The sequence below is a fragment of the Alternaria ethzedia genome (assembly GCF_023757985.1).
Source record: "Alternaria ethzedia strain BMP 0044 chromosome Unknown scaffold_3, whole genome shotgun sequence".
Taxonomy (NCBI): domain Eukaryota; kingdom Fungi; phylum Ascomycota; class Dothideomycetes; order Pleosporales; family Pleosporaceae; genus Alternaria; species Alternaria ethzedia.
Genome location: NW_026056196.1, coordinates 956,372 through 979,704, shown reverse-complemented (window position 1 = coordinate 979,704; position 23,333 = coordinate 956,372). Strand labels below are relative to the sequence as shown.

The window sequence follows — 23,333 nt, the reverse complement described above, 5'->3', positions numbered from 1 at the left end:
CTTCCTCTTTCGGCTCCAGCTTGCGTTTGCAGCCAATCCGCTGCTAGCGCGCTCTTCAGGGTCCATCTGGTAGGTACACTCACACCCTACGTTAACTCACAACCACAACATTGCCGGACAGAAAAAGGCGTCAGTCACAAAGAAGATACCTGGAATCAACTCGGTACGTTACTAATGTTTCCTTGTCATTTATGCGACTAGAGAGGTTGTTGTCACGTTGTTGCTTGGTGCCTGGCGAGCGAGGGTAGTGCAACCACAAGAGCAGGTGGGTCACAACCTTGGAAGTCACGATTCACTGCGGATGCCTTGTCTGCGAACACGTCGAGCGCTTGCACTTGGAATAAGAGTCGTAAGTTGCCGCAACTACCATACTGAACGCTCCTACACTCACCCGACAGATACCACTTCTTATTACTTTCACAACACGCGCCTTTCGCTACATCTTCAACGCAACGATATTTACTACGTGCACAGACTTAGACATGGCTTTCGTACATCCCGATCGCGCGAAGAACGTAGGAGACGCAAGGGCGCAGGCTGGACGCGCGACCTCAGTCAGAGGACGTGCTGGAGACTTGGCACCTGCGCAAGGAAGGAACAGGAGGAGGAAGTGGGAAGACACTCAAGATGAGCAGTATTCGATGGCTGGGGGTGAGGTCCAGGCACCGGACGAGTATGACAAGACTTCAGGAAATCAACCCGGTAACAGAAGGCCCGAGCATGCACAAGGGCCAGGAAAGAAGGCGAAATTCGAGCATACCCGCCCGCCGCGTCCGAGCGTGTTCGACGCCGACCGCAACAAACGACCGAAAGTGGAAGCGCCAGTACCTCCCAAAAAGAATGACCATCGAAAGAAAGATTCAGGGCGGCGCAAGGATCAACTAGATAAGGCACTTCAACTCGCCCCGAAATATCCAGACCTCCAAGATATCGACGCATGGCGGAAACTAGCTCAGACGAACGAGCGGAGTTGGCAAGCAGAGGACGCTTTTGTATATCGGCATCTGCGTTTCGACCAGTGTCCTAAAGGGCTGGCGTTCAAAGAGTGGAGGATCAGAGTGCATCGAGAGATGGAGGGGTTGGGCTTGGAACATCCATTTCTAGGGCCGCATACCAAGCATGCACCTGAGGATGAGATCAATAAGGAGAGTGTGGCGGGGGTAACAGAAGCGACGGTCGTGACAGCGCAGAAAGAAGAAGAGAGCAAAAGGCGCGTGGAAATGGAGAGGATGGTTGCGGATGACGGGTTTGACATTGACATCTACGGTGACGAAGAGACGAGGAGGAAGTATGAGCCGTGGATCAGGAGCCGGATGGATCGAGTGTAGATGTTTGGGGAGTTTGTCTCGCTTACTTGGGCTTTTGCATTGCGGCTTTGACGTAAGTCTATGGTTCTTTGGCGATTAGCTTGGTTGTACCTCTCACTATTGCGATGCGCTCGGACTACCAGCACTTGACGAAGGTTTGGATGAAGGTTTTTGAGAGTAATAGTACCATACCGGTGATCGGTGTGGCTATTTTTGTTCTGGTCTGGGCATCCCAGAGCTTCCGAATCAACATCGATTTGGCAGCATGAACGTTCACTTACAAGTCTTCGTGATCATAATCTTTAGTCTTTTGGCAGAATAAACTGTCCCAAGCGCGCACGTGTGCGTCACGTCGCGACCTTGGAAACGCCAAGACTAGGCAGTGCTTGAACAGAAAGTTGGAGACTCACATTCACTTGGACTACTACGCTCGCCTTGCGCAGAAATTTCGACACTTTAAATCTCTAGGCAGATCACGCAAACTCCCCCGCTACCTCTCGATCAAGCTCACTGCTACAACAACTCACACCTCTTGTTCCGTGCTGCCAGTTTACACAGCGATGTCTCTCACAAACATGGCCACGACCGCAGACCCCGAAAAGGCGGAGCAAGAAGCTGAAGGCCCGGTTCAACCACGTCGCGAGAGCGCGGAAGAGTACAAGCCGCCTGCTCTCCCTCTCCAACAAGGACTTCCCATGACGGGTGGCGATGCAGACGACCCAAAGCCAGCTGATGCAGTATCCAGCCTCATATCCCACGAGTCAGAGATCGTTTACAAATCCAAACAATCCATCGCTCGGAAAGATAGGGACGAGGAGCTTCGACTTGCTCAAGTGGACATCAAGACTAGGCTCGATGAAGTGAGCAGCGGTCTGCGCGAGCTGAAAGCGAAGCTCAAAGCCAAGGAAGACCTTGCAAGAGCACGCCGCAATCTTTCAAAACGCGCCGCCGCCGCTGAAGAGAAAGACTTGAACGCCAAGATCGAGAAAGTAAAAGAGCAGTTGATCGCCAAGGAGGAACAAGCCGCGTTGCGCCGTACCAAGAAGAACGACATGCGCGAGAAATGGGCCCAGAAGCAGAAGACGGACTTCGAACAGCGAGAGGCGAGACGTAGCGAGCAAAAAGGACAGGAATCAGAGATGGACGATAGTGCGGAGCCGGCAAGCGCAGGAGCTGTGAAGGAGCCTAACGACTGGGACAAGTTCGATATCGATATCTATGACGAGTAGGGCGTAGACGAAGAGCATGACCTAGCTCTACTCGTCTTTATTGCTGTGTCAAGATGAGTTGGTTGATGAGACTTTGGAACTGCTGCACACATTGTATTTTATTGCGGACTGCCCAGGTGACGATGCGTTATTCTGGCTGCGCTACTTGCGATACAGAGCTCGGGTGCTACTCATGTCGAGTCAGGATATCGTACGGTCCTTTGCCATGTATGAGAGAAAGACATAGATGCTGTGCTGTCCCAACATGTCTCCATTCGTGAAGAGTGAATGCCCTGAGTGTAGCCAGGCTGGAGCTGGGTGAAGACCGCGCTAGTGTGTTGACGCTAACCAAAGTTATACTAGCCGATCCACGGGCATGTATGTCATCATCGATCGCGTCCCGACCACTTTTCGCGTAGCTCGTGAAGTATTACCGGAATGTCGTGACCATGGCATCTCTTACTGTCTTTCATTCATATCCGTCGCGATGCCGCCGTGGTCATTGATCTCACCTGCCTCGCGGGGCATAGGCTTCGCGCTCGCAAGACGGGTGTTGCAAACCACGAACGCGCCCGTTGTCGCAACGGCGCGGAAGGACCTTGACAAGACCAAGGAAGAGTTGCTCGATGGCTTGGATGTCGACGAGTCGCGATTGTCGGTGATGAAGTTGGATGTTCTGGGTATGTCACCAGCATTGATGGTGTTGTGTGTACAATGATGATCAAGTGTTGACCACGTTTTAGACGAGACGAGTATCGCGGATGCCGCAGCGACCTGCAAAAAGCAGTTCGGCGGTAGTCCCAGTCAGCTTCAGCTCGCGCTGATGGTTCCTGGAATTCTGTTTCCGGAGAAGTCACCAGCCCAGATCAACGCCGACGATGCTTTGCTGACTTTGTGAGTAATGCCGCTATCCCAGGTTTACATGATACATGTGCTGATCTGATGCACCAAAACCCAGCCGCACCAACACGTTAGGCCCAATGCTGATGCTCAAGCACTTCTCTCCCTTCCTTCCAAGGAAAAGCGCGGTCGTCGATAAGGACCAAGAGGACATGACAGGTTTACCAGATGTAGCTACGATTGCTATCATGTCAGCTCGAGTTGGCAGTATCAGCGACAACCGCCTCGGAGGATGGTACAGCTATCGCGCTTCAAAAGCTGGCGTCAATCAGGTAGTCAAGACCTTCGATAATCATCTGAGGACTGCTTCCGGCGACAATGCGATGGCGGTTGCCTTGCATCCTGGAACTGTCAAAACAGGGTTGAGCAAGGACTTCTGGAGCAACGTCAAGAAGGAGAAGCTGTTCGAGCGCGACTGGGTCGCAGAAAGGCTGATTGATGTGATCAGGGAAGTGGCGCCTGAAGGACGAGGGAAGTGTTGGGACTGGGATGGGAAAGAAGTTCCGCCTTGAGGCACATACAGAACGCAGGCGCAATCCCATTCCGCCTACTATAGGCATCAACAAAGCCAACATCTTTTCTCCCACGCAACTCTATCATCCCGACCCGATCACCGCTTATTCTACCAGTATTACATTGCTTGGCTTTCGTTATCCAACCAGCATACTCCGACCCATCGTTATCATGGCAGCTCTTCCCTACTCGCGAGGCGTATTCAATAGCTCGGACGATGCTTCCGTACTTTCGCACATACACACACATGCCGCAAAGCTACCTCAGGCACTCGCTATTCGGCCCACAGACTCGCAGCAAATCCCGACAACGATCGACTTGACGTATACAAGTCAGCAGCGTACTTCGGACGAGTATGCAAACCATGCGTCGGGACCAAACAAGATCACAACTGGTACTCTTCGAGGAGGCGCTGGACTGCCAGGAGAACACGATGAGTTCGATCACGACATGCCAGCAGGTGATGATTTCTACGACTCCACTGAGGTCTCTGCCGAAGACCAAGCTTTACCTGGGGGGTCCCCCGGCTCTGTGTCGTCTGGGTATTCTTCTTCTTCCGACTTATCAGCCGCTGCATCTGAGCACTTCCATGAGCAGAATGAACTGCAACGAGCTTCGAATGATGCAGCCTCGACGGCTGGACCATCAGCGCACCCATTCAGCGCAGCCTTCTTAAATAGGCCTTGGCACGACGGTGACTATTTTTCCCCCAGTCCACGTCTCGGTAGTCCATTTCAATTCGAAAATGCGCCGCTCACTGGGTCCCGTAATGCGTCCAGATCACACAGTATGGACATCTTGCCCTACACAGGACCACCCAACGACAGCACAAGCTCAATCCAGCATACTCCGTATGAAGGCCCAAGCGAACGTCGGCCTTTAATCGGAAGCCATGTTCCAAGCGGAATACCGCCTCCTGGATACACGTACGATGGCGGGGAAGAGGATCTGCCTGTGGCACCTCAGCCCCCCGTGGCACCTCAGCCTCAGGCGGAACCTGAAAACCCCGCACGGCGACGCCGACGGAACAGAGCGGTTCAGGTTGTCGGATTTGATCGCTGGCGCGCAGGCTTCCGTGCAGGCTTCCGTGCAGGATTGGCGGAGTTTGGCCGGAGTCTGCTCGTTTTGAATAGAGAAAGTGGGAAGGATATACGCAAAAAAGACAAATGATGGACTGGCGTTAAGGGCACTTGTATCGGGAGGTTCTTCTTCAGTGTTATCGGGTATGCATGCAGATAGCTGGTCAGATTGATCAACCAATACACTTCAACGTGTATAGCTATCTTCATGAGGGTGTTAGATGTGCACGTGTCTACCAGCCTGCTCGTCGTCTTGGTAAGTTTAACTAGTGGCGCGAGTTCACCTTATACAAGGGAAAAATTAAACACCCTAGAGCCTACGTTGACGTTAAGCTTCTAACTTTGCATGTTTTTACCTTAATGTAGGCTCTAGGGTATGCAGCTTTTCCTTGCATGAGGCGATCTCGGAGTTGAGCTTCCCCAAAGCGGGGCACCCCGCTCCTGCCTGAACAGAACCATCTAACGGCCCCGCGTACTTGGAACTCAATGTTCCGAACAGCGAGCCCGATCTTGCCTACTTCCTTCTAGATACTCGATCTCATTCGCATAATTAAGTGCGATGATGGTGTGTAGCTTCAAGCATGTGATATTTGACGACAGCCAGCTTGCATCCAGCCACGTACCTGCGTTCCACGGAACGCAACACTGAGTTTCTGGAAAGCTTCACAGCATCCGATCACCAGGCACGGAAAAACTTTACGTCAGCGGGCGCATTCGCGAAGATCAACATACATTTCTCCGCAATCTCTATGAAGCCTCGGATCTGGGAAGCTCATTAAGCCCGGTGGCTCTGCAGCTCATCGTATATTCGCGTCACCCTGCATAACGGTTAAAATACGTTGTGTGTTCGATGACAACAGCAATAGCACTGCGGAAGCAGTCTGGCTAAATGGGCACAATTTGGTACGCGAGACGGCCGTCGATCGCGCTTCTCCACAGCAGGCAAGTACCAGCCTCTTGGTCGTAAGGTCGACGGTACGCATAAAGCGTCCCACCTTGCCGCGTAGAGAGTGGACTCTGTCGAGACCCTCTGGAATTCTTCACGATGCGGTTTCTACGAAGCATCGTGACAACTGTCCTCGCATGCGCAGCTCCAGCGCTCGCGCAGAACTCAACGTTCCTCAACCCAGTACTTCCAGGTTGGCACAGCGATCCATCATGCGTCAACGTGAACGGGACGTTCTTCTGCGTAACTTCCACCTTCATATCCTTCCCCGGGCTGCCCATCTACGCATCGAAAGACTTAGTCGACTGGAAACACATCAGCCACGTATGGAACCGTGAATCACAGCTTTTGGGCTATAGTTATTCCAGCGATGGTCAACAAAGAGGCATGTACGCAGCGACTTTGCGATTCCACGAGGGTGTCTTCTACGTCATCTGCGAATATCTCGGATCAGACATGGAGGCAGGTGTCTTGTTCAGGACCACAGATCCTTTCGACGACGCGTCATGGAGCGATCCAGTGACGTTCGAGGCTCCCAAGATCGATCCCGATATTTTCTGGGATGATGACGGCAAAGTGTATGTCGCAACCCAGGGAATCATCGTGCAGGAGATGGACATCGATACTGGCGAAATGGGACCTGTAATTTCGCTCTGGAATGGCACCGGCGGTGTTTGGCCCGAAGGTCCACACTTCTACAAGAAAGACGGATGGTATTATCTGCTGATTGCCGAGGGCGGAACAGCCGAAGACCACTCAGTCACCATGGCTCGCGCCAGAAACATCACGGGCCCTTACTCTCCCAGCCCATACAACCCACATCTGACGAACCGCGGTACATCAGAGTACTTCCAGACCGTTGGTCACGCAGACCTCTTCCAAGATAACAACGGCGCATGGTGGTCTTGCGCGCTCGCGACGCGCGTGGGTCCAAATGGTACATCCTTCCCCATGGGGCGCGAAATGGTACTCACGCCAGTTACGTGGGAGGAAGGCGAGTGGCCCGTATTCCAACCTGTAAGAGGCAAGATGACTGGCTGGCAACTACCTGCGCGCTCAAGAGATGTTCCGGGTGATGGACCCTTCAACTCGGACCCAGATGTTTACGACTTCCCTCAAAACTCGACAATTCCACGCAACCTCGTCTACTGGCGTGTTCCTCGCGAAGGCGCGTTCAAGACTTCGCAAAAGGGTCTGCAAGTCGCTCTTGGTCGCAACAATCTCGCCGGCTCGCCAGGCGGGTCTGACCCAGCTTCAAGGGCTGTGAACTTCATCGGGCGCCGTCAGACGGATAGCACGTTCAAGTTTAGCGTAGATCTATCCTTCGACCCGAAAGCTGATGGTGAAGAAGCTGGTGTGACCGCTTTCCTGTGGCAGACGGCAAACATCCAGCTCGGACTCATGCGCAGTAATGGGTCGACGTATCTGCGTTACAACTCTACGGAACATGAGGAGAAGAAGACGCCTGTGCCCGCATCTTGGTCTGGAAAGCCTATGCGCTTCGAGATCACGATGCCGGATCCAAGGACTTATGTCTTTTCGGCTATGCTAGCGCACGGCAAGTCAAGACCGATCTCGTTTGGTAGAGCTTCAACAGAGCAGCTGAGTCCATCTGGCTCGTTCGTAGGAACGCTGATTGGTGTGTATGCTACTTGCAATGGAGCTGGACCAGGGCTAGATTGCCCAGCTACCACGCCCAATGCATACTTCAGAAGGTGGAGGTACAAGGGTATTAGACAGTACATTTCTGAGACTGAGAGTGTGCGAAGCGAAGACTTCAATAAAGGTAGATAAAACCTTAGTCGAGGTACCAACGAAAGGTGGTGGAAGAGTGTATGAGATTACTTCAAGCGGGAGCTATCGTGAGACGTCTCACACTGTAGACCTAGATAACTCTTTCAAGCAAATGTAAACCAGACCTGGTTATATCGTACTATGCACGGACGTGAGTGCTGAAAAGGTCAGAGGAGTGAGCATTCATTTTTGAATACTCTATTCCCACCATTGTATCAGCTGACAGCAAGGCTGAAGCCATTTCAATGGCCGCATATCCATCATGTTGTCCGCCTTATTCATGCCGTAACATCTCTTGTTTTGCTTACACGCCTTGGGCGAGTGGATAGATGAAGTATCGACCCATACTTCGGTTCCTTCCATTCCATCCGTGGTACTGCGATGACGCAGAGCGAGACGAGCCACTCATGACTCCCGAAATACATAACCACCACATACGCAAAGGTAATCCTTATCGAATAAGAGAGATCGCAATCCTCTGACTCTACGGTCACGCGCTAGTCTCTGCCTTCACTTGCGCTCTCACTCCGACTTCACTCGCGCTCTCGCCCCACCTTTACTTCGCTCTTACCCTGCCTTCACTTTCCACAGCCATATAAATTCTGTCTGCGCTTCTCTTTCTTTCTTTCTTTCTTTCCTTCCTTCGTCTTTCTTTCTTTACCAAAGACAGTTGGTTTTCCAAAAACCTACTCTCGCCACTCATCTTTTCGGTGACACGAAACCACACCTCCGCCCATCATGGGTCTGCCGAACGATATCATCTCAGAATGGGTGCTTTCCAACGTTAAGAAGTTTGACGACAAGCTTATTGGAGAACCGGTGAACGGTACAAGAAAAATCTCCGGTCAAATATTATCACCTCCGGATACTGTGATGGCATCAAGCACGACATCCTCCTCTGCCGAAGTGGAACATGCGCATCCTGACCTTGAGGTTCCACTCAACCTCTATTCTATCCAAGCGTTCGAATTTATAGGATTCACGGCAAGCGCTTCAAAGTGGCTCCTCGATATCTGGGCCCTTGACGACGAAGGCGACCTCGAAGACGCCATGATCGCTCGCATTGTGAACTTCGGCGGTCATGATTCTGATGACGAGCGGACCAGTATGAGTAAGATCGGAATTTCCGCAGAATTGCAAGAGAAGGTCATGGACCCTGAGTATGAAGACGTGAGAAGCACCCAGTGGTTGAGTTACTGGATACTGGAGACTATCTTCGAAAATCTTTGGACACTCAAGAATCTAAGTGAACGACTCAACCGAAACCTGGCTGTTCTTCAGTCCGGTAAGACCCCGTTCGCTTCGCTACGTGGCGGCGCCCCTGAGGACAGGTCAAAGTACCACTTGACCCAAGTTGGTCACACAACTCTCTACCGGTCAACGTCAGCAGCACAACTCGAGAGAGTTTTTGGGGAACACTCGCTCAACCTCGACCTGAATTTCCAATTCGGAAGAGGAATCCATACAGGTGACTTCCACAATGAAAGAAGGGGTTACTGCTGGAGCACTCAACACTGGGTCTCTGAACACTTTGCAGCATATACATGCAGCCGCATCAAATCACCAACATATGTCTGCGTCATCCGGGCTTTGGTACCTACCCATCTCTTACAAGGACAAGGTGTCTGGGCTCTGCCTTTCGGAGACGACTGGAAAAAATTGGTCTGGCATTCCACAAGGGAGTTAATTTACCCTGCGGATATCCAAAAGAAGCTTGACAAGTCCACACTTATCATTGGACCGGTCTCGATCAATTTCTCGGAGTTGAAGTCCTGGAAACAGGCGACGGAGGACAGAAACTGCTATACAGTAAAAGGAGAAGTCGCTAAGCAGTACGTCTGGGTTGGAATGGCATCGATGGCGGCGATGAATGAGCCATTGAAAGAGAAATGGGATCTCTTTAGAGGCAGATGGAAGCTCTGCACCAAAGATCCGTATGCTGACTGCAGCCCTCGCCATATCCCTGAGCCTCAGAAGTGGGCGAAAATGCAACTGGAGGATATGCATTGATGTTTTGGGATTCAGCGGGCCCATTTCGCATTGAGCAAGGTTGAGGAGGAAGACAGCGCATGAACATGCAATAGCCTCAAAGATGGCGAAGGATCGCCATGATGGCCGTTATGAGGATCACGCCCACCTAGGGAAAATTTGAACAGCCTGGAGCCTACGTTGACGTTGGGTCACCTACTTTGCAAGTTTTTGTTTCAATGTAGTCTGCAGACCTGTTCAGTTCTTTTTCCTTGGACGAGGTGGGATATGCATCCTGAACAATCCTTCTGAGCTCAGATATACCAAGCCATCTCAAAGACGTTATCGGAAGCTCGTTGAGCTACGTGCGCTTTCCGGGGCTTGAAAGCGCCGTTCGAGATAGTATCTAAGTAGAAGCCTTTACGGCTCATACCTACAGGTCGGAAAGATATGACCAACTGATACGTATCCGCGGATACGTTCGTGTTTCTAGTAAACGTGTAGCTTAGCAATGGGATCATCCGTACATAGCATAGCGCCTGTCTATCTCTATGCGACTTGAAGACGAGCAATTAGCAGCCTCAATCTATCATGCCTGCAAGTGGCGCAGTCTCATTAGACGCGAAGGAACTGCTGTGCCGCTTCCATCGAGTCATAATCATACTGCGCATGTCAAGCAGTGACACGGTGAAGAAACCGCGACAGCCCACCCAACATAGCACAAAACATGTCTCGTCCCACCTCCAACATACTTCGCACAGCCCCCCTCCAACCTCGCTCATCCCCTCGCACCCCGCGTCACCAGAAAGGAAAATCGGCCAAACCGCCCGCCTGCCCTCGTCCCAATCTCCACTTTAACCTGACATGTTGCGGTCCGCCGCATGAACCCAGATCCCTACCGCACGCACATGGCTCCCCAGCGAGCGAGGCCGCCAGCCAACCTAACCCCTTTTCCGCTGCAAGAAACACGGTACGCTAGATCCTTGGGGCCGATGCTACAGGGCGCTAAGAGTAGAGCAATGGTATGGGCAGTGGGCACGGAGAGGGTCAAGCACAGGGGAGGTCAGGGCTCCTTCCCGCTGCTCACCGCTGGTTTGTTGGTGGAGGGAGGGAGGGAGGGGGATGGTGCATGCAGTGAGTTTTTCCTCTAAGCGCTGAGAGCTTGTGGGATGTAGCATGTGGAATTAGAATAGTGTTGTTACATGGACGAAGGAATGGCGTGGTGTGGTAAGCATGCTGATAGCTTAGGAAAGCACGCCAACAGGGATAGCAACACGATCGGCCCATGCGGCGTAGTTCGTTGGCACTGGCAAAAGCTCAAAGTCAAGGCAAGGCGAGGCTGCTTGCTTCCCGTCAGGCGATGATGTGTGATGGATGTGTGATGGGAACGCAGATTTCGACACGCGAGCACACACACACGGCTCGGGCGGCGGAACTGATGGGGTCGCAGGCGTACGTGGCACATTTGACATGTCGGTTACAGCATGCCATGCGTGGTTGCAAGGGATGGCACGGAGGAAATGGGTCCAGGGTGGGAATCCTTTCTGCCGGGCGGACAGCGGCAAGCAACAGCACAGCACCTGGCTAAGCCAGCCAGAGGGAAAAAATGACTTGTGGAGGCGCCTCGTGTGCTTGCTCCCGAATGCAAAGCACGCGCAAAAAATTGCATCCGTGTGTTGTTGCCAAGGGTGCGCGACGGGCTATGCGATGTGCAGGATCATGATCAAAACTGCCTTGAACGCGCTTGAGAGTTTGACTTTCGCTATCGTACACCAACGGAACCTTTTTTTCCATTGGTCAGCACTACATTTTCTCACTACAGCTTACACCAAGGGCTTCGGACTTGCTCCGTCCGAGATGCGATTGCGAAGCCCAAAGGAAGGAAGACAAAGAGCGGTACACTAACATGACTTGTACAAGGAAGGGAAAAGGTCAGGGCTCGCCCGTTGCTCGACTCAGTCTAGCCGGCTATTTGCGACATCGACATCCCGGCTCGAAACTTCTGCTCGCACCGTCCCGTGACGGGCAACGACTATTTAGCTTGACCAGGTCCGAATTCGGAGTTAGAGGGGGTTACCGAGCACGTTCGTTTCGTACAACAGCGATTGACCCTATAGATGTGTGAGGGATTACTATATTACGATCGGCTGAAAGCGAGTCGCATACTAGAAACCACCCCTGGTCCTGGCTGGCTTATGAGAGCAAGATAATTCTTGCTCGACTGAAACGCTGACAGGCTAATGTTGATTCGTGACATGCGGTTACCCACGATATACTTTTCCAGATTCGATTACATCGCCGCAACCCTGAACCATGGAAAAACGACCTGTCTGTCTGCCTGAAGGAAAAATTGAGTGGTGCGATATATGTCAGCTGAATAGTGTCCGTGTTGGCGGCCCAGGCAAAGAAAGTATGCGCGTCGAGGCAGGCAGACGGCGGTGCGCTAAATCACTTTAGAACCAAACTCGACGTCTTTGCTTTTTTGCCCTGCATGCTCTGGCAGTTCTCATGACGGAGTTGTCTCCCCTTGTGGCAGCGAATCAAACAGGTCCTGCCTGCTCGCACCGTTCCGTTAGTCAAGGGCGAGTTTGAACGGTACGCTATAGCGGCCAAACCATGCAACGGCCAGCGTGTCAATAGCCAGTGGATATGAGACATGCGTATGGCCAAGCCCTTCGTTCATTAGGTCAACATCGGCGGAGTGCGATCCAGAACCTGACCTCTGGTACGATGCTGCACCGCGCGGCAGCTTGAGGAGACAGAAGAGTAATAGAGCCTTTGGGCTCATCAGCTGGCCAAGTAGTATCGTGGTACGCTAGAAATCTAGAGCCTCAACTGATGTCTGGTGGCATTTGGTGCAAGTGCATAGTACCATCGAGCCATCATCGGACGATGGTAGTCCACCCTGCGTCTGAGCCGCGAGACACAATCATGATAGTGGTAATGGTGAAATCATGTTGACTACATCGTGCATGCCAGGACGCGCCGTACCGCGAGATGACAGACGGCGACGTTCTAGTCGACGGGCTGAGATGATTCCATTTGGCTTTCTACCGTGGAACCCATCACGTCCCGTGCCGATGTAGTTCGAGACTGACAGATCGAAACTTGCGTGGTAGCAGCGCTCCGGCTCGCCGAGACCCCGAGGCCGTACCGTGGTAGAAGTGCTGTGCGGTGCCTTTCCGTGTGGGCGTAATTGAATTATGCACGTACACCTGTCAGGCAAGTGTCAGTGAAGACTTGGTATGGTAACGGTACAATCGATACCAAAACAAAGTCCGCCCCATGGGATCAAGATCGGGGCGTGGAGGTGGCTGAATCTGGTTGACGTTTGTTTTTGGATGGAACGTGTTGCCCTGGAAAGGAAGGTGCAACACGTGCGTACCCGCTCTCGTGTACCTACCATCGGCTGCCCTGCGTGGCTTCTCGTGCGTAACGTGCCATGTGATTTGCATGTCAAAATTTATCACTGGCACGTGTCTTGGCAATACCGTCGTACAAGGGGCAGGCTGGTTGGCACTGCAGGCAGGAGCGATGGGTGAGCATGACAGATCGACCTGGGCATCAGAAGTGGTTCGACGGGTAGGATCAGCTCGGAAATGCGGCATTGAACATGAGCACATCAGCACTGACGTGCTCCAAATGCAGTGCGCCGTTCATCAAGGCATGCAGAGGGTCGAGCAAGTATTGCACCAGCGAACGTCTCCAATTTAGATAGCTAGTAAAGAAAAAAGGAGACTACGTACAAGACGATGCGCGAAACGTTCGCTTTCTCAAAGTGCTTTGCGATTTAAATCAGATTGCCACCCACCAGTAATAGTTCCCATATAGACTTTCCGATGCGGTAGAGACAGGCCGAGAAGGGGAATACCGCGAAAAACCAGCGTAAAAACGTACGATAGGAAAGAGGCACCAAAAAGCACAAGCGACCACTACCCCAGCCAATATGCAGCGAAGCACATGAATGCCGGACCCAACCCACGCTACGATGATGCAAATATCAACGAAGCCTCCATGTGATGATGCAACCCCAGTTCTAATGTTTGCGGGAAAAGACAGAATAACCACCCAGTGTAGTAGTTTAGGTCACTCGAGATGGAAGACCGGGAGAGACAGTAGGATGATCCTTGAGTATTAAAGTAGAAAACGTTGAAAGATCTTTGTCGCTCTTGAAGATTCAGATAGCCGCCCAGAAATCACGCTGTTGCCAGCCAGAACTCCTTGCGATAGCAAACGTCGATTGGACGCGAAGATGGATTGTACATTGGAAAGCAGAAACGACGGCTGACAGATTCGATGGGAAATTTTGCTCTTTGCTCTTCGCTTAATCCGAAATGTGTAGCGCTCTCGAAAGACCAGCTCCAGAGCGTCTCCACTTGCGCGAGGCAGATTTTTACATGGGGCGGCGGTTGAGCATGTTGAGCATGGACGAATCGGTCGAGCTGCGGGCGGGGCCATTATCGCTTACGAGATCATTGATGCGCATGCTGGGCCTAGCCGAGGCTTGCGATGTAGGTGGCGGTGGGGTTCTGCCATCGGTGCGCGCGGGTGGTGGCTGCAAGACGCCGTTGGCCTGCGGTGGAGCTGCGTAATAGGGCGTCGGCGGGGCACCAGGGGTCGTGGGTGCTTGGGAGTGTGGCGAGGACGAGGTGCGACTCGGCTCGTAGCGATAGGCGCTCTGTGGGGAGCCTTGACGCGGAGGCTGAGCAGCGTAGTATGGTTGGGCGGGAGGAGGTGCGGATGAGTAGGGAGCGGGGGTCGATGCTGTTGAAGCGCCCGATGTTAGAGACGGTGGCTCTGGATAGGCATAATCTTGCCCAGTGCCTCGATGAGGGGCCTGTGACGCTGAGCCAGGATGCGGCGGAGGCAGGGTAGGAGTGTGAGGCTCTGGGTGGAGTCTCTTCCTGCCTGCCAGCGCGTCACGGGTCGCCTCATCTGGAGAAGCACTAGGCGGACCATAGTCAGAATGAGCTGGGTACGGACCTGCAGTGGGGCTGGGCAGATAGTGCGGCTGTCGCGACGGCTGGCCATACGGCTCGGCGTGGCTGGCAGGAGGCAGAGGCTGCCCGTAGGCGCCGTACATGGGCGGTGGCTGCCCGACACCGCGCCAGACAGTGTGGGCGGGAACAAAGGCCTGCGTCTGGGCAGACACGGGGGTGAAGATGCAGTCTTGGTTGAATCTCATGCAATTGGAGCAGCGGCCGTCCTCGGTTGCCTCAAAGCCGGAGCAGCGGATCTAGGTAAGGTAAGCAGGCAGTCTCGAGTCAATGGCGTGGGCCGTGGTGTACCTTGCGACGTCTGCAGTAGCGACAGGCAATTGCAGTGCGCTGGCGGGGAGCTGGCGGCTGGTGGTGCTGCTGGACGTACTGCGGCGGTGGAGGCGGGCCCTGGTGCTGCTGGCGGTATGGATCGGGGGGAGGAGGAGCGCGCGTCCACTCATTGGGGCCTGGCAGGCGGTAGGGCTGCTGGTGCTGGTACTGCGGATGTTGAGCCATGTCGGGACGGGGCTCTTGGGGCGGCGGAGGAGGGAGCGTGGTGCTCATCTAGTCGACGTCAAGTGTCAGCGCGCTGTCACCCAGCTTACGAGAGAGACTACCAGAGGCAGGCAGCCAGATGACGTGCAGGCACGCGTGACTGCCCTTCAGACACTTACATGCGGAGGCTGGGCATAGGCGCCGTTGGGAGGCTGCTGGGCCGTGGGCGGTTGCCAGTGGGCGGGAAGCTGGCCTTGGCCACCCTGGTGAGGGAACATGGTGTCGCGCGGCGGTGGTCGTGTGCGGTGCTGGCACGGCGGGGGCTCTCCCAGTGCGACGCAGCGGTTGGGTTGGCAGCAGCGCAGATAGTAAAGAGAAGGTCGGTGGTGGTGCGGGAGATCCTCTGGGGCGGGTGAGGTGTCACAAAATACTGGCAGGCGGGCCGCAACGTCGGCTGCAGGTGAGAGCGACGGGCAGTGCTGCGTGGGCGAGCCAAGCCAGTCGGGGCGGAGGGTGGAGGGGAGGGTGTAGGGCGGCGCTTCGAGACGGGCGTGCAGGCGGGTGTGGTCTGCACGAGGAGCGTTGGAGAGAAGGGCAGAGTTGGGCGAGGGAGGCTGTGGAGTGAAAGGCTTCTCGAAGCGCGTGGAGGAGACGACGGGACCCAAGAGCGTGGAAGCGAAAAAGGAGATTCAGGTTGGAGCGGCCGCTATTACTACCCACCGCGTGCCCGAACTCAACCTTCTCGCCGCTTCTACTGGCATGGCGTTTTTATCCCTGCCCGCCCCATGCAGCGACGACGGCGACGGTCCGCCAAACGCGCTAAATGCCATGCGGCATCCTCACTTGCAGCGCGACGTGCAGCTGGGCAGCCCACCCATCCGCGCACACGAGCTACCGGCGAGCAGCACACGCTGAGTGCGAGCCGCCCCTACCACGCCCTGTCTGGCCTGTGTATTGCGACCGCGCCCATGACACGCCCATGACGCCGCCCATGGCCGTCAAAGCTGCCCCAACCTTGTCGGCCACCCATGTGCATGATGCTGCTGCGGGCCGGCAGCTTGCTTGAGATGTGTGACTCGCCAAGCCCTCGGGGACTCCCGTCGCGCTGTGATCTACGAGCCTTTAATTACATACACACGCCGCCGCAACAAATACTAGAAAGCCCACGGCCTCCCAGGCTGCGCTGCACGCCGCGCCCTGCCTGCACCGCGCTTGCTCCAGAGCCCGCCCGTCGCTGCTGCACTGCGCGTGCGTCTACCGTGGCACAGTCGCTAAACACTCATGGAACCACCTCGGGCTCTTGAATCGTCTACGGCCCGTCTCTGCGTCCCTCGTGTCGCTTCCTCCGCCAAGCCCATAGCTCGCGCATTCGACAGCTCACGAACCACGGTACGCGCCTGCGTCCGGTCAGCTTTGGTCCTACCCTCCGCGACTGGCCCCGGCCGCCTGCTGCAATATGCTTTTTGTACACATGCATCGTGACGCTGCCTCGTCCTCCCCAGAACTGCTTCTCCGACGTGTCCACTGCAAGTGGCCGCCTGCAGCACCACCCGCGCACCTCCCTGCCCTAACCTCGAGTTCCCGCCTGCCGTCTGCTTCATTTGCGCACATGTCTGATAGGGCTGATCCATTCGGGGCGTCGGTCATTTTCCTCGACAAGGACGGCAGCATCCCTGTCCGACTGTTGGTGTGTAACACTTCGGCAACTACGTCTGCTTGGACAACTGTGACGTGAGTGCCCTCTGTTCGCTAGTCATGGCCCTGCCGGTGCGTCTCGGCGACTTCAGGCACTCTCCTTCGCGGGGCAGTGTCTACGGGAGAGCCGATGTCTTGCGCCGGGAGAACCGTTCGTTGAGCGCAGCAGCACCTCTTTTTCGCCTTCACGCGCAAGCTGCTTGGTCATAGAGCCGATTCTGGCCAGTCTTGCCTGCAAAGAAACCGTCCGACATCGTCTCTCTCAGCTGCTATTGCTTCGTGTAAGACGGCCGGCATGCGACGCAGCCCACTTTCGTCCTCGAATCACGCCTCTCAATCTGACATCCACAATTTGGCAAACCGTTCATCCCTTGCGCCGGCGAAGGCTTGCGAACTGGTGCCCATGGCAAAACACTTCCTCGCGCTGCTGATTCGACGCCTCCACGATAGTCGAGACAAACCGATACAAAGAATTCGACGGCACTTGTGCCTATTCTTTGGTAGTGGCGGTGCCGCAAGTCCCGCTGGTGACGAATCTCGGACTTGTGCGGATGTAGGCACGGTGGCATGGAGAATCGCGAAACGCCCAGGGCGCTTTCAGCCTCGGCTCCTCGCCGGCCTATTTTCACCTGACTGCATATACGTGACGACGCCCACACCTGGAACAAAGAATAGTCAGCAGTAGTTCATTGCTATCCATGCTTGCCTAAGCACCTCGTCCTGTGTCTCTTGCCTCGAGATTAGGGCGGACGGCCCGCACTCTCTCAAGCTTAGTTTTCCACCGTCCAGGTCTCGGTCAAATTTAATCGACCAATCAGCACGTCCCTTGCCTAGCATTCAACTTACTTGGGCAAATCTCAGCATTCCAGCTGGCATGTGCCTTGCAGCTGCTGCTCGACGGGTAAATCCTATCGAGCACGACAAAAAACCTTGCTGCAGTCACAAGACGTGTCTACCGGTCAAAGCCGTCGTCCCGGTCACAGTGCCGTTTTCACTCATTGGCACCGTATTCAGCGGGATGACCGCTTGCAGCCAATCGCTTTTAATAATTGTTGTAATTTGATTGACTGCCACACCGTATTTCGCCCTTTCGAGTCAGTCACGGGCGCGTGATAGATGAGGCCCAATGCAGTCATTTGTCTGCGACTATATTCGTCTGAAACCATCAGTCCAAGGAGCGTCATCCTTGACTTGGCCGACAATCAAGGACAGCAGCCTTGTGTTGCACATTGAAAAAGTGCCGTTAAATGCCGCTGATGACGGTTACACCAAGTGAGCGGATTGTGGGGTAGATCAACCAGGATCTGCTCTGGACGTGATCTTCAGCCGCCTCGGTCGATTCACCCAAGCAAATAGCCGCGCAACGTCCATCACCACTGCAGTGCAGACTATAAGCGATACTCAGCCATGGTGGTGGCCATGGAGATTGCGACGCCGCGCGTGGACGGTGGGAGCTGGCTCAATTGGAACCAGGTGTATCCGCGGCTCGGGACGAGATGTGGAATTCCCGCGTGTGTCCCGTTGATAATTAGATTAACGAAGTTTGTGTCACCGAAGCCTTCCCGCAATATGCATAGCATAGCTGGAGATTGCGGAGTCTACCCATTCGTGTCACCGTAAGCAGCGCAAAAGGGCCATGTCGCTTGTGCCGCATTTTGTGTACCGCCAATCTGCAGGTAAAACCAGATTCAGATATATCAGGCGGGAAGATATCGTCAAGCCTCCGAGACGATGCCTCGCCCGTGGCACCGTTCTAGTGTCTGACAGGCATAAAGAACGCGGGCAATGCTTCCACAGCGCGTCCGTGGCCAGTGCAAAACAAACAACCTCACCGATCTGTCAAGGTGTGCTGGTGCGATAGAGGCGTGGTCAGTCTGGTGATGGCGTTGCATCGGTGTACACGCATTCCTTTGCATCCTGACAATACTTTTGATGCGCCGCAGTACCGCATGTTGCTGATGCTCCAACAAACGAGTTTCCGTCCTTGCAGTAGTGGTGTGAGGGACGACATCCTGTCGGATAAGCGGTATCCCATCTCCGTTCTCTACCCCAGCGCTCGTCCGCCTCATCTTCGGGCAGACGACGGTGTAGGCTCGCCTTACCGAGCCCGGCGGAAGGCCGAGAAGGGCAAGGCGACACGTTTTGGCTTTGCGAGATCCAGCTGTGTCACAAACGCCGGTAAATATCATCTAGAGACGCGGAAGGGGTGGATAAGCGGACGCAAGCCATTGCGGGTCGATGGATCAGCCCGAAGCGTGCTAATTCGCGGAAGAAAGAAATATCTGCAGCTCATCGGTGTGATGGACGGTGGGATTCAATAGACACAACGAGTTGCCTTATAACCACACCGCCTTTTGAAGGCATTCTGAAGCTCCTCAAAGCCTCGTTATTCAACTGGAATGCACTGTGCGATGCAAAATCGCGCCGTAGAAGGACCACAGCTCGCATTGAAATTCTGAAGGTTTGGCGTTGGAGATGCTGGCGTCATGCTTACACCACGTCAAGCGCAGCCCAACAGCGTAAGCCGCTCAACTTTCCGCTTCTTATGAGTGCATGACGCTGAGCGATGCAGCAACTAACCGCCAGCTACTCACGGCGCCGGTAAAGATTCGCTGAAGCCTTCGTCATGAGATGCAGCTGGCCTCGATCAGACGCGTTAGGGCGTAAACCCATGCATCCCAGACGGACAACGAGTGCGCCCCGAGCCGTAGCCGTGTATAGACTAACGCAACGTGTGCAGCATGTCACTGTGCCAAAATGGATAGTGGGGAGGCCAGCTGATCGGGGCCTGGCGATTATATGAAGCGATAGCTGCAAACCCTGGCAGATCCTCTGCTGCAATGTCATGGCGAGAATCTGGCATCGATGCGGTCAGCCATCTATACTGCGTCGTGATCGAACAGAGAGAGTGAGCACTGTGCACTGCCTCCCCTCGTTCGTTTAGCCAGGAAAAAGCCGCTAAGAAAGACGGCAGGCCCGCGTCTGAGCGTAGCTTTAAGAGGGGGCCAGGGTACGAGGAAGCTAGATCCGAAATGAACAAGGCCCATCATAAGACCGAGGATACTGCATTTGGCATAAGTGCTCCCGTGACCTACTAGCGCTGCATGTTGATCCCAGTTATCCGCTCGTGCTGGAGCTAATGCTGCACGATGACTTAGTCTGTTGCATGGCATCGGTTGTGTCAACCAGTCAGCGCCACCGTGGCAGGGTTACACCAGCGTCTATTGGCGGTCTTTGCGCTTGCGTGGCCCACTCCTCCACGCTCCCACCAATGTGTGCATCTAAATGACTTCGGCTCGAAGCACCGTGCCTCGAACATGCGTTGTTGAAATTGCTCTCATCAAGCCTCGTCATCCTCTGCGGCGTTGCTGTCATCGTCGGGCTCGGCATCGCTTCCTTCGTCCTCGCTCGAGTCTGACGTGTCGTCGTCGGGCATCGCGATGCTGTTCAGATAGGTGATCTGCCACGGTTGTTAGCGGCCTTGTGTGCAACGCCTCCCGGGAGATTGCTGTGGTCGTCCTTCACACCTGAAGGATTTTACGATGGGCGGGTGACTGCATTGCCAACGCACTACTGGCCGGCACTATAGTCACCCCATCGCTTGCACCGTACAGGCACTTCCCTAACAACTTGCCGCCGCTCTTATCTTTTCTTGTCCAATGGGAACGTGAGGCCGTCAATGTCAAGAGTAGGGAAGGATAGACTTACAAAGGGTACCAGACTGGCAATGAGTTCACCCACTCGCTCCAAGCCCCCAGAACCAACAATCTCATCGTCTGCGAGCTTCCGCCCCATGGTGTAGTTGCGGAGCCGCATAAGTTCGATATCTTTGTGATCATGGTCATATCCCTGGAGAGGTGTCAGCAAACATGAACAGCTGCAGTGAATTTGAAGTTTGAAGTTTGTTCATCATAATCCCCGCGACTAGGCTTTGACAGACTGCTGCGAGCAGAGAACCCCGCCTACTCAAAGGGTGCTAGCTATGACAACTCCAACTCAGCTCAACTTGTTGAGTGCGGGGCGACTTGAAACTCTATTTGCCGGACGGCACACAGTTGTAACGCACAACCTTCCAGTATGAGACTGAAGTTAATTGCACGTCATCGTGATCGTGTGCCGTTCGCGAGATGGTGTAGCGGAAGAGTTTCATGGAGATACATCCTTGTAGGCGGGGAGCTTCCGTGCGAGTTTTGGTGTTGAACCGTGTCAGGCGGCGGACAGTACCCGATCGCGGCAAAGCCGTTACCAGACCTTGCAAAAATCGACTCTGCTTGTGAGAAAACGTCGTGATCATGGTGTTTCACAAGCATATTTCATGCTTTATGACACGAGAGCTGTTTGCTGATACCCTGCTGTCTCCAGGGATGGACTGAACAGATGCTGCATACCTTTGGGTTGCGTTTCAGAGCATTCGACTGATTCATCGACAAGCTCGTGAAAGCCTTCACAGCCTTCTTCTCGTCATCTTTGACTCCACCCAGGAAAGCCTCTCGAATACCAGAGTCCGTTAGTACGGCCTTGATCTTGTGCGGTTTGCGATCAATGTCGCGTCGTAGTTTGGCTAGAGTCGACGCGTCAGGCTGCCAGAAGCCACCACCTTTCAAAGTCAGCGCATTCTCGTGTAAGAAAGGATACCGATGAGCCATTGACGCGCCGCTGACTATGGTACCGCTTGCATAGGCAGAATGGATATACACTGACGTGCATCAGATGAGTGTACCATCCCGACGACGCCTCGCTGAACGCTGCCAAACCCTTAAACGGTTCGATACGTTACCTCCCCGGATACCGCGCGGTACAACCGAGAAGACAAGATGTTACCCTACGCTGTCCGACGAGGCATAGGCACATGGGTCCAACTGTGTGGCATGGTGACCGTCAATATTCCCCGCATGGCCATAACGTGCAGCGCTACTCGGATCTGTCAATCTCACCGCATGGCGATGCATTGTCGTCTCCGAGCCGGCAGTCGTATAATGCGACACATGGTCAGGAGCGCAAGGTCGACCACACGACAAGAGTCGCTGTAGAGCCGAGGCTCGCAGCAGCTGTCGTGGTGACGAGCATTGGGTACACTTGCATACTCCATGCACATGGAGTCGAAAGAAGCAATGCGGTGGCCACGAGGTCACTTCGCACTGCGCTTGAGTTCCACGACAGCTCGCGGCTCGGGTGTCTCCGCGAAGACGAAGAGAGGAGAATCGAACATACCTACGAAGCTACCACCATTGGGTTGCACCTGGATGTAGTAGTGTGCGTAAGGTCCCTTGCGTCCCTGCACGTCGTATACAATGTCAGTGTGGGGCTCACATAAGCTTGTACCCATGTGTGACTTACAGTTCTTGACCAGGCCGCAGAAAAGTAAGTCTAGATCAGGTCAGCCTGCTTTGCATGTAGCCATGAAAGGGCATCATGCTGAAGCTATTCGTCGGGTCGCAGAGTATATGCCATAGTGCCATGATGATTTGGCAGCATGCTGTGTCTCTCGACTTCGTGACACGGCTTCAAGGGCATGATCCCACCCTAGCGTGGAAGCTCGATGTATCGACTCACCTTGTAGGGGGTTGGGTCTTTCGAGAACCGAATGTCTTTCTACTGTGAGCATAATCCAGCTGAGACCATACTTCGGGCTCACCTCTGTAAATCCGGTAGATCTACACGTTTTAGTAAATCGTACTGCGACAATCCAATCGGAAACACTTACTACATCTTTGACAGGCAACTCTGGGATGGTCTCATCTGCCTCGATGATCTTCTCGGATACCTTCTCCGCAAAAGTGGTGAAATCTTGGAATGAAACTCTAAAGTCAGGGTCATGGACTACGATATAGACGTCAGCTAGCGATCCGATCGTGCCGTTTGACACGAAACGTAATAAGCCATCACTCACGCTTCAACCATTGGCGGTCGTTGTTAGCCGTCAAGTCCTTAAGGAACAGCATAGTATTTGGGTGGATTGTGTGATCCAAGTACGGCGTGTCGCCTGCATCTCGAGCCTTTGGTTTCTTGATGATCAGCTGCGTTCCTGGTGCGAGCTTCGCACCGGGTTTCCATAGCTCTTTCTCGCCAGCGACCTTCTTGTGTATGGCAAGGCTCTTGGTTTCGCGCCCTCTAGGAGTTGCTCGCTTGCCCTCAGGTTCGTCGTCACTGGCGGTTTCATCGTGCTCGGATTCCGACGATGGATCCTTGTCGCTATGTTCCTCGTAGTCAGATGCTACAACGTCATCCTCGTCACTGTCGGATGCGACGTCTGTCTTTGGTTTGTTCCCGTCGCTATCCGTGTCGCTCTCAGGCTCGACGTAAGACTTCCTTGCGGTAGCCCGTGCTCTCTTAGACTGCCGTGCTGGAACCTCCGGCGCAGGACGTTTAGAGGTGCTCCTGGGTGCACTCTCGCTTTTAGCGGCTTTACGTGGCATGGTTTCGAGTGATGCGATTTGAGAACGTGATAG

At 54.1% G+C, this 23,333-nt stretch overlaps 8 protein-coding genes across 8 annotated transcripts; 5 read left to right on the top strand and 3 right to left on the bottom strand.

Annotated features, from left to right (window-relative positions):
• Positions 1-482: 482 nt before the first annotated feature.
• J4E87_001830 (uncharacterized protein) lies at positions 483-1,328 on the top strand (the record flags this gene model as incomplete). Its single annotated transcript, XM_049373471.1, has 1 exon — positions 483-1,328. One exon carries the CDS (start codon positions 483-485, stop codon positions 1,326-1,328), a length of 846 nt encoding a protein of 281 aa, XP_049236841.1.
• A 554-nt stretch (positions 1,329-1,882) lies between these two features.
• On the top strand, positions 1,883-2,536 carry J4E87_001829 (uncharacterized protein; the record flags this gene model as incomplete). The annotated part of the gene is made up of 1 exon (XM_049373470.1): positions 1,883-2,536. The coding sequence occupies one exon, from the start codon at positions 1,883-1,885 to the stop codon at positions 2,534-2,536; it is 654 nt and encodes a 217-aa protein (XP_049236840.1).
• A 466-nt stretch (positions 2,537-3,002) lies between these two features.
• J4E87_001828 (uncharacterized protein) lies at positions 3,003-3,927 on the top strand (the record flags this gene model as incomplete). The annotated part of the gene is made up of 3 exons (XM_049373469.1): positions 3,003-3,195; positions 3,259-3,409; positions 3,474-3,927. 3 exons carry the CDS (start codon positions 3,003-3,005, stop codon positions 3,925-3,927), a joined length of 798 nt encoding a protein of 265 aa, XP_049236839.1.
• A 2,125-nt stretch (positions 3,928-6,052) lies between these two features.
• On the top strand, positions 6,053-7,747 carry J4E87_001827 (uncharacterized protein; the record flags this gene model as incomplete). Its single annotated transcript, XM_049373468.1, has 1 exon — positions 6,053-7,747. The coding sequence occupies one exon, from the start codon at positions 6,053-6,055 to the stop codon at positions 7,745-7,747; it is 1,695 nt and encodes a 564-aa protein (XP_049236838.1).
• Positions 7,748-8,485: 738 nt separating this feature from the next.
• On the top strand, positions 8,486-9,757 carry J4E87_001826 (uncharacterized protein; the record flags this gene model as incomplete). The annotated part of the gene is made up of 1 exon (XM_049373467.1): positions 8,486-9,757. One exon carries the CDS (start codon positions 8,486-8,488, stop codon positions 9,755-9,757), a length of 1,272 nt encoding a protein of 423 aa, XP_049236837.1.
• A 4,351-nt stretch (positions 9,758-14,108) lies between these two features.
• J4E87_001825 (uncharacterized protein) lies at positions 14,109-15,467 on the bottom strand (the record flags this gene model as incomplete). Its single annotated transcript, XM_049373466.1, has 3 exons — positions 14,109-14,951; positions 15,004-15,258; positions 15,369-15,467. The coding sequence occupies 3 exons, from the start codon at positions 15,465-15,467 to the stop codon at positions 14,109-14,111; spliced, it is 1,197 nt and encodes a 398-aa protein (XP_049236836.1).
• A 4,757-nt stretch (positions 15,468-20,224) lies between these two features.
• On the bottom strand, positions 20,225-21,591 carry J4E87_001824 (uncharacterized protein; the record flags this gene model as incomplete). The annotated part of the gene is made up of 4 exons (XM_049373465.1): positions 20,225-20,344; positions 20,593-20,733; positions 21,273-21,464; positions 21,586-21,591. The coding sequence occupies 4 exons, from the start codon at positions 21,589-21,591 to the stop codon at positions 20,225-20,227; spliced, it is 459 nt and encodes a 152-aa protein (XP_049236835.1).
• Positions 21,592-22,012: 421 nt separating this feature from the next.
• Positions 22,013-23,300, bottom strand: J4E87_001823 (uncharacterized protein; the record flags this gene model as incomplete). The annotated part of the gene is made up of 6 exons (XM_049373464.1): positions 22,013-22,159; positions 22,222-22,251; positions 22,438-22,472; positions 22,520-22,538; positions 22,589-22,671; positions 22,775-23,300. 6 exons carry the CDS (start codon positions 23,298-23,300, stop codon positions 22,013-22,015), a joined length of 840 nt encoding a protein of 279 aa, XP_049236834.1.
• Positions 23,301-23,333: the final 33 nt, after the last annotated feature.